The sequence below is a fragment of the Notamacropus eugenii genome, chromosome 2 (assembly GCF_028372415.1).
Source record: "Notamacropus eugenii isolate mMacEug1 chromosome 2, mMacEug1.pri_v2, whole genome shotgun sequence".
Classification (NCBI taxonomy): domain Eukaryota; kingdom Metazoa; phylum Chordata; class Mammalia; order Diprotodontia; family Macropodidae; genus Notamacropus; species Notamacropus eugenii.
In genome coordinates this window covers 195,194,382-195,209,792 of record NC_092873.1, presented here as the reverse complement: position 1 = coordinate 195,209,792, position 15,411 = coordinate 195,194,382, and the positions used below count along the sequence as shown (strand labels likewise).

General features: G+C 32.9%; 1 protein-coding gene across 1 annotated transcript in view; it reads left to right on the top strand.

Annotated features, from left to right (window-relative positions):
* HDAC2 (histone deacetylase 2) overlaps positions 1-15,411 on the top strand; it is a 58,624-nt gene that overhangs the window by 12,439 nt on the left and 30,774 nt on the right. Inside the window, exons 2-6 of the mRNA XM_072643077.1 lie at positions 4,444-4,556; positions 8,291-8,408; positions 10,786-10,860; positions 11,083-11,221; positions 12,147-12,288. Coding sequence (XP_072499178.1) covers positions 4,444-4,556; positions 8,291-8,408; positions 10,786-10,860; positions 11,083-11,221; positions 12,147-12,288 — 587 coding nt within the window. The remainder of the gene's footprint in view (positions 1-4,443; positions 4,557-8,290; positions 8,409-10,785; positions 10,861-11,082; positions 11,222-12,146; positions 12,289-15,411) is intronic.

The window sequence follows — 15,411 nt, the reverse complement described above, 5'->3', positions numbered from 1 at the left end:
ATGTCCTTCCAATTTCCAGTTCTTTTGCCACCACAAAAAAAGAGCTTCTATAAATATTTTTGTACATAGAGATCATTTTTCTTTTTCTTGAATCTATTTGGGATACAGATCTCATATAATGTATGAATGGACCTGCTTTTTGGTTCCTAGACACGCCCATCCACTTGGCTGAGACATAGATATTAAGCAATATCCTTTTATAATAATCAGCTATAACTTGAAGGACTATAGGTGAATTATTCAAGTGTAGCATGTTTTGTCATGAATCTTATCAAATTGTGGTGGGTCATTGTATTGATTACAGTTAAGTTTTTCCACAGTTGATTTTCTTTGCATTATTGCTGTTACTGTCAGGATTGTTGTCCTGGTTCTACCCCATTTTACATAAGTTCCTACAGGTCTTCCCAGTTTTTTCTGACACCATTCCCTTCATCATTTCTTAGAATCATAATATTCATATGCCATATAACTTGTTTGGCCATTCCCCAATTGATGGGCAATGCCTCAGTTTCTAATTTTTTGTCACCCCAAAAAGAACTACTATAAGTATTGTTTGCACATGTGGGTTTTTCTTCTCTTAGTTGGGAAGGGGAGGAGGGGGAATGGGAATCTCTTTTGGGTATAGCCCTAAGTAACAGCATCGCTATATCCAAAGTTAATACACTACTTAACAGCCTTTTGGGCATAGTTCCAAATTGTTTTTTAAAAATAATTGTAGTACTTCACAGTTCCACTAGCAGTGCATTAGTGTTTCTGTTCTCCTGCATTTGTCATTTTTTTTGGTCATCTTAGCCAATCTGGTGGATATGAAATGGTACCTGAGCTATTTTAATTTATATCTCTCTATCAATGATTTAGAGCTTTTTTCTCATTTGGCAATTGATAGCTTCAATTTCTTCCTCTGAAAATTGCCTATTCATATCCTTTGTCCATTTATCAATTGAAGAATGGCTCTTATTCTTATAAATTTGATCCAGTTCCCTATATATTTAAAAAATTAGATCTTTATCAGAAAAACTTCCTGCAAAGATACCACCCACCCCTCCTCCCACCTCCCTTTAATTACTTTACTTCTTTTGGTTTTGTTTGTGTAAAAACTTTTAAATTTCTTATTCAAGATTTTTTATTTTATCTCCCATGAACCCCATTATTCCCTTGTTTCTTTCTTTCTTTGCTAATTTACTTATGATATTATCCTTTATGTCTAAATTATGTGTTCCTTTTGAGGTTATCCTGGTATGAAGTGTGAGATGTTGGTCAATGCCTCATTTCTACCTTATTACTTTACAGGTTTCCTATAGGTTTTGTAGATTTCTGGCCCCAGTAGCTGGGATCTTTGGGTATTCATTTCATATCTGGTATACCTAATCTGTTCCATTGATTAGCCTCTATTTCTTATTTGGTACATTATTTTGATGATTAGAGCTTTGTAGTTAATTTCAATTCTGGTATTAGAAGGCCCCCTTCCTTCTGATTTTTTTTAAATTAATTCCTTTAATGGTCTTGATCTTTTGTTTTTCTAGGAGAGTTTTGTTATTTTTCTTTTAGCTCTGTTAAGTAATTCTTTGGTAGTTTAATTGGTATGGCATTTAATAAGCAAATTAAATTAGGTAATATTGTCATTTTATTATATTGGCTCAGCCCACTCATAAGCAATTAATATTTCTCGAGTTATTTATATCTTTCTTTATCTGTGTGAAAACTATTTTTGTAATGGTGTTCGTTTATTTCCTGTGTGTGTATTGGGAAATATACTCCCAAGTATTTTATACTATTAATAGCTATTTTAAATGGAATTTTTCTCTTTCTGCTGGTTGGTATTTTTGTTGGTAATATACAGAAATACTTGTGATTTAGGTAGGTTTGTTTTATCTCCTGCAACTTTGCTGAAGTTGTTAATTGTTTCATTTAGCTTTTTAGTTGACTTCAGGGTTTTCTAGGTAAGCCATCATATCATCTGTCAAGACTGATAGTTTTATTTCCTCAGTGCCTACACTTATTTAATTCCTTTTTTATTATCTTATTGCTATAGCTAGCTTTTCTAATATAATATTGAATAGTAATGGTGATGATGTAATCCTTGATTCACCCCTGTTCTTCTTGGAAAGGCTTTTAGCTTATCCCCTTGACCCGTAATGCTTGCTCTTGTTTTTTTTCAGGTGCTACATAGCATTTAAAGAAAAACTCCTTTTATTCTTATGTTTTTTAGAGTTTTAACAGGAATGAGTATTGTATTTTGTCAAAGTTTTTCTGCATTTATTGAAATAATATGATTTTTGTTGTTATGTTATTAATGTGGTTGATTAAATTCATCCTGGTGATATATATGATCTTTGTGATATTTTTGCGGCAATATCTTTGCTGGCATTTTGTGTATTTATTTTGCTCTTTTAAAACAAATTTAAAAAAAAAACAACCTCTTCTAAGAATTCTTCTTGGGCTTGTATCTAATCTGCATCTTTCTTTGAGGCTCTGCTTGTAGGTATTTTCAGGTCATTGTCTTCTGTGTTTGTGTCTTGTCATCATAATAACTCTTTATGGTTGTCTATCTTGTTTTTTATTTGCTCTTTTTACCAGCTTACTTATTGACTTTGGATTTTATGTTAGTGTTGGTCTCTGTTCACTTCTGGGGGGATGTCTGGCCTGACCTTCTGGTTTTTTTTTTATGTCCTTCTACTATTTTCACAGCTCAGCCTCGGGACCTGCAAGGTTTTGGTGGTTCAGAGGTGATGTGATCTGGAAAGAAATGTGTTCGCTGCCCTCCTGGCTTGAGTTCTGCAAGTTCCTGACCTAGATTTATGCCCTAATGTTGGCTTATGTGTAGTTGTAGTATGTATAGTTGAGTTTTAGTAGACTACTGCCGGACTCAGTCACTGTTAGCTTACTAGGTTCTGCAGGTTCAGAACAACCGAACTGCTGGCTCCATTTTGGTCTTGGTTTCCTACACGGGTTTTTCCACTGCAGGCTTGTATGGAGGGCTAAAGGCTAGAGCTAGTCCCCACAACCCCCACCTCCCTCTGCTCTTGGACTCAGAGTCACACAGTTGGTTCTGGAACTTGCTCCTTACTCTGTACACAGTGAGAGCCTCTCTTGTTCACAACTATTCCTCTCTGCCTTGGAACTGTAACTTGAACCTAGGTAATGCGTAACAGAGCTGCCAGCTAGCACCTGTTCCTGTTCCCAAAACTTGTTCAGGGATCCCTGGGATTTCCTTCTGCCCCTATGCTTCCAGCATTAGTGTTCAGTCTCTGCCCCTTTACAATCCTTGGTCACTAGAATGCTCCCCTCTACTGTTGCTGCTGCCTCCTTTGCTATTCCTTGCCAGCCCCCAACCCGATGTCCACAAACCTCCCTGTCTGTCTTCCTTAGCTTCTCTGGGCTAGAAAAATGACTCACTGTTGCTTTTTCTTGACTTTTCCAATGAGTTTGGCACATTTTCTAACTTGTCATAGAGGAAATATGCATTGGTGAGCTACACAAAAATGTTAACTCTCACTCCGCCATCTTGACTCTACCACCTTTCCCCGATAAGATTTTTAAAATTCATACATATATGAGTGAATGGTTGTAGTCACACTGAGCATCTGGATTTATCAGAGACATTTTTTTAAAAATTAGATATTTTTCTAGTTTTCTAAAAAAAATTTATCAGATACTCCTTTTAACATAGCAGTAGGAACAATTTCTTCCTGTGTATTTATTCATCTTAAATTAAAGCTGAAAAATCAGAAAAGCATGTTAATCGTTCTCTGTTAGATTTATCAAGAACATAAAGAGCAAGAATAATTTTTAGTATAATATTTAAGTTTCTCCTGTTCACCTGGCTGAAAATTGAAAAATACATATATATATATTTGCTTTTGTTAAAGTAACTAAGTATATATTTGTTGTAGGGAAAATCTCCACAAGGTATTAAGATAGCTAGTTTAATTCAGTGAAAGTTATCCAAATAAGTAAGATATTAATATTTAAGATATTTGGTTTGTTAGTGAAAATTGTTGTTCTAGTATAGCCTGAAACCACCATCCTAATCTATAGTGAATTCAAAATGGTTTATTTTCCAGTGACTTGATGATAGCATTTCATAGAAGTCTTAGATTTTTTTCTGACTGGAAGGAACTTAAGAGATTAATCTAATAACCACTTCAGAGCTCAGTATAAGTGTCACACAGTGAGTCACTAAAAGAGTTGAGACACCTTAGAGCACTTTCCACTCCTCCATGATTGTCTCCAAGCTCAGTGTAGCTTGTTCAATTGATGATAATGCTGTGAAGTGATGTCAACCAGGGCATTATTATATAGGGACAGGCCTATATAGAGATATATTATGTATTACATAATATATATTATTATATAGGGATAGACCTATCTTTTAAAATGCTTCCATGTAAACTATAAACTCTTATTGGCATTGTTGATTGTACTTATTTCTTCTTATTTCAGGTGATATTGGAAATTATTATTATGGACAGGGTCATCCTATGAAACCTCATAGGATCCGCATGACCCATAACCTGCTGTTAAATTATGGCTTGTACAGAAAAATGGAAATATATGTAAGTATCACCTTTTCACTAGAACATTCATGATTGAAAATTTAATTGAGCTGCTACTTTGAAATAAGCGCAGTTTTGAAAAAAATTATTAATATTAACAGTGGTGAGATAAAAATGTCATCAGTGGTTTTTTTCCTCTCTACCCTTAGGTCTTCTTGGAACCCCTGTACCTGAAAAAGTCTATACCTCATATTTAAAGAATCACAATTTAATAACAACCCATTAACTCAGTTACTTAATAAAATGTAACAGTAGGAAGGAATAAAAAGATATCCACAGAATATCAAGCTTGTTTGTATATCCTTGCACAGATTGCTGAGGAAAATACAAAAGAAGTGAGAGTCCCTGCTCTACTACAACACATTGTCTAATTAGGAAGGCAAGCCAAAACCACAGAATTTGAGTTAGAAGGTCCGTCACATCTCCACCTAGGCCATGTCTTTTTTTTAAAGGTTAGTAAATTAAGGTTCAGAGAAAGAAAGTGATGTGCCCAGGTTAATTGGTAGTACTGAGTGACTGGATCCCAACCTCTACTTCTAATGTTCTGCTATGCCACATGACCTTAGGTCCTTGAGCAATCTTTTCTACCCTGATGTTACTCTGTCAGAACCCACACAAACTGTTAAAGTTGGAAGGGACCTCAGGAATCATCTAGTCCAGTGTATACCTGAAAATGAATCCCCAGTACAATATATGCAACTGCTGATTATCTGTCCTCTGCTTGAGGACCTCCATTGAGAGAATGACTACCATATTCTACTTTTTGGAAATCTCTTTATTATTTCTGGTTCTCCCCACTGGAGCTAAATGGAGCAGGTTTAATTCTTGTTCCATTTGACAGCTCTTCAAATACTTGAAGACGTATGTTATACCTCAGTCCTCTCTTGAAGGTAAACATCCCCATTTCCTTTAAGTGATGCTAACCCAAGACTCTTTACTATTCTGAATGACCAAATTTGGACACTCTTTATTTTATCATTATCTCTCCTAACCTATTCCAGATGTCATCTGACCAAGGAAGGTTTATAGAGGAACCATCATTTCCTTCCAGGAACATCTGCCCTTTTTAATGTGGCCCAGTATTGCATTAGCTTTTTCAGTTGCCATGTCCCACTATTGACTTAAGGAGTTTTCACTTCATAACACCATGCTTTCCCCATTTTGTATCTGTGAAGTTGATTTCTCGAACCTAAATGTAAAACTTTACATCCTTATTGAACTTCATCTTTGTAGATTCAGTCCAGTGCTCTCTATCCAGCCAATCAAGAGGTTTGTTTTTGTTAAGATACTGAATATCATTCGTTGTTAGCTATTCTTCACCTTTGTATCATTTGCAAGTTTGATAAAATGTCATCTACATCTGTATCCCAAGACATGGATAAAAGTATTAAATAGGGCAGGGCTAAGCACAGATCCGTATTATACTTGACTGGAGATTTCCAAGTTGACAGACAAATACATTAATGACCACTCTAAAAATCCACCCATGCAGCTGACTGTGAATCTAATTGTATTACCCTCTAGTGCACAGAAGAATAGTATGAGTTGCTTTATCAAATGGTTTACTAAAATCTATGTAAACTCTATGATATCCCTTGCCCTACCAGTTGAATAATTCTGTCAGAAAAGCAAATGCAGCTATTTTGGCATGACCTATTTTGGATGATGCTATACTGAGTCTTAGTAAAAACCATTTCATTTCCTAGATGGCTACCAATCATTCCTGTAATGCTCTGTTCTAGACTTTTCCTAGGAATCAAAGATAAGTTTTGTGGTCTGTAGTATATAAACTGTTCTCTTTTGAAAATCAGAACATTACCCATCTCCAGTCTTTTCAGGTCTTCCTCCAACCTTCCTTTCTTTTAGATATTGTTGACAGTGACTCAGCCATCCTACCTTCTGGTTTTTTTAGTGCTAGAGCATGAAGTTAATGAGTCAGGTAACTTGAATTTAGCCATGGTACTTAACTAGGTATTCCTTTACTTACCTTGGGCATCAGCTCCCCATTAGTCATTTTTGTTCAAGTATTTCTATTGTAGAGATCTCTTTGTAGAGATCACTTCTTTAATAGAGAAAACAGACATGGAAAAGAATTGAGCATCTCTGCTTTTTCTCTGTTGTCATTGGATTTTACTACATTAATATTACCCTCAATTAACTGGCTTTGCTGTGATCTTCTGGACATATCTCTTTATAACTTAGTCATTTAGTTAGTGAGTTCCATGTTCGTTTACATTGTTCTTTTCATAACTCCTATTTTTTCTTCTCATTAGATTTGTTTCCCTTTGTTTATTTTCAGGAATTTCATTTTTGAGTGTGCCTTGATCCTTGTAGAATTTTAGTCCATGGGATCTGAAACCTACTCTTCAAAGCCCTTAACCCTTTGAAATCTGTTCTTCCAACATGTAAGGCGCATGCTAGACTATGCCTAGCTTTCTTCCTGTATCACACTTACTATAGGAGGAAGTGATTATTTCCCCCTAACAGTTCCCATTACTTCTACTCTAACAACCAGTTACTCTGTTCAGTCATCCCCAGAATTGAATTTCTTCTTGTTTCCTCTATTTTTTTGAATGACAAAATCATCAAGACATGTCAAAAAATTAATAGCTGTGTTTTTTGGCACAAAGAGCTCTAGCAAATGTCTGCATAATATGTCTTCTGTTGCCACTGTATTATGTCTCTTATATCAGAAATATTTTCTATCTTGTTAAACTTCCCATCTATTTCTTCTTTCTATCTAGGTGTTCTGTAGTATTCTTTAATTATAAAATTACTTCTGTTTCTCAATCCATTAGTATTCAGCCAAATGCTCTCCATCGTGCTTTCCCCACCCTGGTTTCGGATTTATAGATTTCCTCACACAAGTATAATTTTTTAAATATGTAATACTAGCATTATCTTCTTTCTTTGCCTTTTAAATAATTATACTGTAACTTTTTATTGAGTCATAACCCATCCAGATTACATTCCAGTCATAGGTTTTTTCTTACCAAATTTCAGTGATATCCATGAGGTTCAAGTTTATTGCCTTCTTGCTTTAGGACATCTACTTCCTCTTCTTATTATTTAAACTTTGAACTTTTGTGTATAGATGTTTGAAGTTTTCAGTTTACAAACAGTTCTGCTTTTGTCTTTGCAACTGCAGCACCTAGCACATTGCCTGGTGTACTGTAGAAATATAATAAATGTTTATTGATTAATAGTTTTATTCTTACTGACTCCTTTCTTGGATTTTGTCTCCTTTGACTTTGTGAGTGTCTTAAATCTTGTTCTTCTTTCATTGTTATTACTCACTAGTATCTAGAGTGCTGTGTTTCAAGGGCAGTTTTCTCTTTCCCCAATCCTCTTATCATCTGACACAAAATTGAATGCTTTGACATCAATGAGGTTTCTCAAAAACCTACCCACTCTGAAAGATACCAGATAAAGAGGGATATGTGTTACTGGGAAAGTATTAAGACCAGAGTAAGGTCTCTATTCCCAGCTTTAGGATGGAGTAGGATTTTGCATAGAGAGAAGAAAAAGGCATCCTAGGGAAGGAGACAGCGTGATAAAAGCTTGGACTTGGGAATGATATTTTGGATTGGTCTTTCTGAAATAGGCTAATTTATTTTTTCAGACAGATTTTTTCAATGGTGGCAACAAATAGGAACATCTAAGCATCCTTTGTCAGTGAATTTGTTTTAAAATAATTAGATATTAATCCTAAAATTCTCATTCTTTTCCTGCAGAGGCCCCACAAAGCTACAGCTGAAGAAATGACCAAGTATCACAGTGATGAATATATCAAATTTCTGCGCTCAATAAGGCCAGATAACATGTCTGAGTATAGCAAGCAGATGCAAAGATGTGAGTTTGGATATTAAAAGTAGATGTTAATATTGTTTCATAAAATACCTCTGTTTATATAGAGACTTTATATATTAAGTTATATAAAGCTTATCTTAAATGATCACTTATAAGTGTGATAGGATTAACATTAATCTTATTCATCATTCCCACTCTATATGTATTTTAGCAGTGCATATTAAGATATTGACGTTTATGGACAGAGCAAATTTTTTTTTCTTCAATTAATTTTCAATACTGCTTAATGGCAAATAATAGTAACAACAGCTAACATTTATATAGCACTTTAAAGTTTGCCAAGCAGTTTATATACATTATTTTAATTGAGCCTAATAGCAGCCCTGTAAAATAGATACTCCAAGTTTTAGTCTCCCTATTTTATTGATGGGGAAACTGAACTCAGATATTAATCTGAGCTAATTTGAACTCATCCTTTCTATGGGTGAAATGAAGTAATGATAGTCTGTAGTCACTTGAAAATGATTAAAATGGTGTTTCATGTGGTTTATTTGTGTTATGATAGTTTTTATCCTAATTAATAAAGGATTGACTTAGGACTGTAAAAATTAATGTAACTAGAAAATGCAAGGATTTCAAAATTGAGTTATTAGCTTTTATTTGTTGGCTATATAGACTGATACAACCAACTTTTACTGGGAAACTAGCATAAATAGTTGGACTTTTGAATACTAACAAATTAAGTGTGATTTTGAAACTGACTGTTGTCACCTTTCAACAGTAAAAACAAAAAAAATCAGGATAATAAAGCACCTGTCTCACAGGGGTGTTGTGAGGGTCAAATGAGGTATTTGTAAAACCCTTAGCATAGTGCCTGATATACAGCAAGCACTTAATAAATATTTCTTTAGCCCTTATAACCATTTTTTGTACATATATATATCTCTTGCTGGGAGTGACCTACTTGGAGGGGAATGCCTACTTCTCTAGTAGTGGACTTTTCTATGTAAATAATTTAGATATTTTTTTTTATACAATTACCAACTTGTGTGCTCCAACTCACAGTGATTTAGTGCTGCTTGTATTCTCTTTGAACAGCGTTTTCCCATTTTTTAACATTTTTGCTAGTGTGAAGGGTATGAGTTCTGTTTTAGCTGTGTTGTAATTTTCATTTCTCTGGTTATTTGTGATTTTTGAACATTTTTTCAGGTGGTGTGGATGGCTTATATTTTTTTGAAAACTTCATATTCTTCGAACACTTGTCTATTGTGGAATGTTTCTTAGTTTTATAGATTTGTGTCAGTTCCTTATATATTTTGAATGTCAGATATTTGTCGGTTGTTTAATGCAAAGGAATTTTTTTCCTACTCCATAACTTACTGTAGCTGCATGGATTTCATTCGTGCATTAGTTTTTTACTTTTTTAAAATTTTACATCATCTTGATTGTCTGTTTTGTCATATGTGGTCTCTTCTATCTTCGGTATAGTTATGAATGTTTCCCCTTCCTTCTCATTTTTTCCTATTTTTAAAATGGTTTAGCTTTTTATTTATATCATTTGTCCATTTGGGTTTATGGTGGTAAATGGTATAAGATGTTGCTCTTAATCTATGTTTCACCAGACTTCTTTCCAGTTTTTGGAACATTTCTTGTTGAATAAAGAATCTCCTCCTTAGAATTAGTATTCTTGGATTTATTAAATATTGGGTTACTGTGTTTATTTGTTTAGGATAATTATTTATCTATTCTCTTCCATTGTGTTTATGTGTATGTGTATATGAAATTACCAGATCATTTTTTATGATTATTGTTATAATGTGGCTTGAGTGAGATCTGTTCATCCTAAGCCTCCATCATTCCTGCTTTTTTTTTTCAGTATTTCTTTTAGAAAATAAATTTTGATAATTTGTCTAGTGCTATGAAGTAGTATATCATTGCCTCTCATTTAATGTATTAAAGTATCTGTTTTCTTCTTTTTCTGCCTACCAGTGTTTCCTTTGTTTTGTCACATAAAATGCTTCCATGTACACATTTTATTGCATAGTTTTATTTCTCAAAAACCTCCTCATTGCTTCCTGAATGAGGCCTTGACTTCTTAGCTGGATGTTCAAGACCCTTCAAACTGTACTTCTTGATAAATATGAAAACTTTCCTTCCTTTATTTCTGGTTGTTAAAATGTTGCTCCTACAAGAAATCTTCCTGAAGCAAACCTCCAGACAAAAATAATTTCTCTTCTTTGGAATCTTATGACACTTTATATATTTATGCATTTGTGCACCTGCCTTATACTTACTCCTAAGTTCTTTCATGACAATGACTAGCTTTAGTCCTTTATACATACAAGATGCTTAATATTTGTTGTCTAACTTTTTTGCATTAATACATTAGGTTAAATTAGACTTGGTACTTCTTTCACAGTTAACGTTGGAGAAGATTGTCCTGTGTTTGATGGGCTTTTTGAGTTCTGCCAGCTGTCAACTGGTGGCTCTGTTGGTAAGTAATCTTGATTTAATCCTTCATCCACAAGTAGTTTTAAAATTTAAGTCTTTCCATTTTTAAAATACCCAGGAGACACCAAAATATTTATTTGACTTGAAAATTAAGACATAAAAATTTCCCATCTTTTGTGCAGTGAAAAATTATGCTAAATTCTTTCTTATTTTATTCATTGTTAGAGCTAACAGCATTTTCCCTTCTTTAATTTCTCTTTCTCAGCTGGGGCAGTAAAATTAAACAGACAACAGACTGACATGGCTGTTAACTGGGCTGGAGGTCTTCATCATGCAAAGAAATCAGAGGCATCAGGTTTCTGTTATGTTAATGATATTGTCCTCGCCATCCTAGAATTGCTAAAGTAAGTTCATTCAGATATTAATGGTTAATTTTTTGATATTGTAACTATATTGAAAATCTCACATATTAGTGAAAATATTCACCCATTAATAAAAGATAATTTTAAAATTATTTTATTCTTGAGTCTTGACTTGCATCTGTTTAATCCAACATTAGGAGAGCATATTCTTGACAGTTTTTGGGAAGAGAAAAAAATGTTAAATGTGCAAAACTCAAAATTAACATCTGTTCATGATTTTCTTTTATAAAGTAAGACGTTCCCAGTTACCATTGGGAACATTAAAGGACTCGTTGAAGACTTAAGAAAGATGAGAAGGGAATAGCTGTTCACCAAGTAATCAGTAAATAATTATACTCAATAACCAATAAGTTTTGAGAGATTTTTTCTTGCTTTATAGGCCATAATCAGAATCTGATGTTTTCTTTTCATTCTTGCCCTTGTCCATATGCTTTTAGAGTTTCTTCACCTTTGACTTCATCCTTAATGGTTTAGAGGGGATACGGCAGCTAATTGCATCCAGGATTTCTCCTTACCACTTCTTGTAATTGTGCTTTATGATCAGAAAGTTTTACCTTATAATAGTTGGAAACACTAGCAGGTATTTTGTTATATGGAAACAGAAATATGTAGGAAGAGGAGTACTCTGCCTGAATTTTACACAAAGAGATTAAAAGAAATAGCACCCAGAATGTAAAAAGAAAAAGTTACCACTCTATTAAAAATATTCATTGAATTGAATGCTAATTTTTTTTTGTAATTCAAGTGATCATTGATTGTCACTCCAAATAGCTTTTGGTAGTTTTGTGAATTTAGCAAATTCCTTCTTTCCTAACAAATATATTTGCAATTAATTTACTTTTAAGAACTAATATTTTCTGCATTTATTTTCCTGTAAATATTCATTTCCTATAAATCTTTTTGTAAGGTACCATCAGAGAGTTCTGTATATTGATATTGATATCCATCATGGTGATGGTGTTGAGGAAGCATTTTATACAACAGACCGTGTAATGACTGTATCATTCCACAAATATGGTGAATACTTTCCTGGTACAGGAGACTTGAGGGTAAGACTACTAAGCATTTTAATTTTTTTTTCTCATGGGGAATTGTAAAGTTCATATGTGAACTAATTAATGCATGTGCCTTCTTAATTTCTGTGCATTATATGTAATATGCTTAGAGTTTTCTGTGGCCTAAGCTTGAATTTTAATTTTCCTCAACAAAATCTTATTAAACATCTACAACTGTAAAAGATACTTGTCTTTTGTGAACCACTGCATAACTAATGTAGCCATAAGATATTGTTAGTTGAATTAAAATGATTATAATTAACTATAATTTTCATCATTTTTCTGAAAGAAGTAATTCTTGAATTTTGCTTGTTTTTCTGGATAGGGTGAATATAGGTATTTTACTAAATCTGTTTAATATAGGATCCTTCAACCAATTCCCATTTTGCAACCCTACCTTGGTATCCAATTTGAATCTTAATAGTTTTGTGTATTTAAATGTCCTAGAAATATATTGTCATTCATAGCTTTATGAACAATAAAGGAGAATCAAGTTAATTGTAAAAGCAAAGAGTTTTTGGTTTTTTTTAATTGGGCTTTAGTCCAGTCTGGTAGCTTTAACTGTCTCATGAACCTCACTGATGTTGTCAATTTTCTATAAAGATTGGTTACTATTTACTATTATACTACAAAATGTATACTATAAATATATACTATAAATTTTGACTGTCCAGTAATTGTGTCTTCCATTTTTAATATTGAAAGATAGTTAAGTATAGTGGAAAGAACACCTGATTTGGAATTGAGAACTGGATTCAAATTCTAGCTCCTGCTACTTATCTGGGTGACTTTGGTTACCCAAAAGTTAATTGATTAGTGAGTAATTAATAGTTCAAGGTTCCAATTTCTGCTTTTATGCAAAATGAAGGCACTGGAACTGGTTTCTTTCTTGTGACATAGAATCCTATTGCCCCCTATGAAGTAATGCTTTTATGCCACTAGGTAACTTTAAGTGAGACACATTATGTTTGAGGTAAAGTGTGTTTTGTTACTCAAGCAAATTTGTTTCTGTCTTTTCTTTGGCACTCATTTATGAAGAATGAAATTATTCCTTCTAAAAACATTTTTTTTAGTAGCAGAGCTTGTACTATGATTACTTTCTTTTTCTTTTTGGTTGAGGGGTAATGAGTCTGTATCTATGATTTCATAGAGCTCTTTATCAGTGAAGGTCAGCAGTTCTGTAATTTATAGTCTTAGGGAAGTTTTAGAGTCCCTGCTTTTCTCTTAGGAATAAGGAGATAAAATGAGTGTGCAGGCCTTCAAAAAGCTTATACTTTTTCAGAAATTTAATGGTAATATTTACCATTATATATACATACAACAACTCTACAACAACTCATCCTAAAAATTCAGCTTCGTCTGCAAAATGTCTATGAAATTTGTCATCAGCATGTCATTTTTTATACCAATACTAATAATTTTTCCACAGTTTGCTTACGAAAAAGGTTTAGTTATAAGTTGAAATGTCTGTTGCAGCAATTTAATAAAATTATACATCAGCATGCTTTTTTCTTTTGATATTAATAAAAGGTAGCATTTAAATATCACTACATTATCTTTTTTTAATGAAGTCATAATATTCTACCAACTTTGTCTAAAACAGAAATTTTATATAAAATCTATATATAAAATCTGTTTATATAAGTAGAAAGAACTTAAAAGAGCCTGGATTATATAAGTGTTCACCAAAAATTATGTAATTTTAAAAACTAAGTAGACATGGTTTTCCTGTTAAACTGAACTGTCTAATCTCCGATTTTTTTTATTAACTAATGAAACTTTAAATTGCTTTCTCATTATTCACTGGAATAGCAATAATGGAAAAACTCAGGTTTATTTCTAACATTTTAAAAGAAAATTTTCAATTGACTATGTTCAAATTACGCTTTCTTAGATGATCATCATTAATATTTTAACTTTTTTTTCCTGTGTGCATATCATTCATCTATTAAACATCCCAGTGTTCTTGACTGTTTATTTTTGTTAATAACTTTTTTGGTCCTGCTAGATTTTAGGGAGAAAATAAATGTATTGGAGTACTTTTAATGCATCAGACTAAATTAGAGTATTGAGATTTTCTACTTTGATATAACTAAGCCATGAATCATGAGGAATTTGATAAGAAAGAGAAATAGATGATACTTTTAATTTAATAATTAATATTTTTAATTTTACTGAATGTTTAATTCAGTAACTGCCCTACAATGGAAGCATCATGAAGGCAGATTCTGTATTACAGTTTTTATATTTCTATATTCAATGCCTTCTACAGAGTGTTTAATAAATATTTGTTGAATTTAATAAAATTTAAGACAAACCTGTTCTGTTTCCCTCTTTTCATGACTTTTTGAACTATTTAAATGGCATATTTGGGAGTCAGAATAAACAGTGTACAGTGTTTCTTTCTAAATGGTAGTTGCTTGTAAAACATATCATTAGAAGTCTTCAAATCTAAAGTATTTCTTTCTTGGTATGATTTTTACTTCCTTTGTCCACAAGATGGTACTGTTTCTTTAACCCAAAAGTCATTAATACTGGATTATTGAGAATATTGAAAGCTTACCTTTTTTTAAAGGCAACTTAGATGGTTTTCCTTCCATATATGTGCTCATGAGAAATTTGGGTTTTATTATAATTTATTTCATAGCAATAAAATTAATGGGGTTTTTTGCTGTGCAGTTGAAAGTTTTTTTTAACTTGCCTGACATTTTTCACATTGTATGTAGAATTCTCTACCAGTTGTGTAGGTGATTTTAAAATATTTTGATATAAAATTGACTTGACCGTATCTGCATTTATTAGTACCATGCCTCATTGTTGTCCTAGATCTCTCTACTTCCTTTTCCCTTTCCTATGTTAATAGACCAGGAAAAAATGTTTGGAGATTATCTGAAATGTCATCTTCTCTCAGCAGATAACCAGAAAACCAAAGAAGAGATAGAATTTTTTAAAATAGACCATATAGGAGCTAAATATTTTCTCCCTTTTCCCTCCCTTCCAGCCTTGGAGTATCCAAGAAACATCCAGCTTCCTAGTTACTCAGGCTCTCATATGCATTATTACCAACATACACAGTCAGTCACTAAGTCTTAATTGATTCTACCTTACCAAAATTTT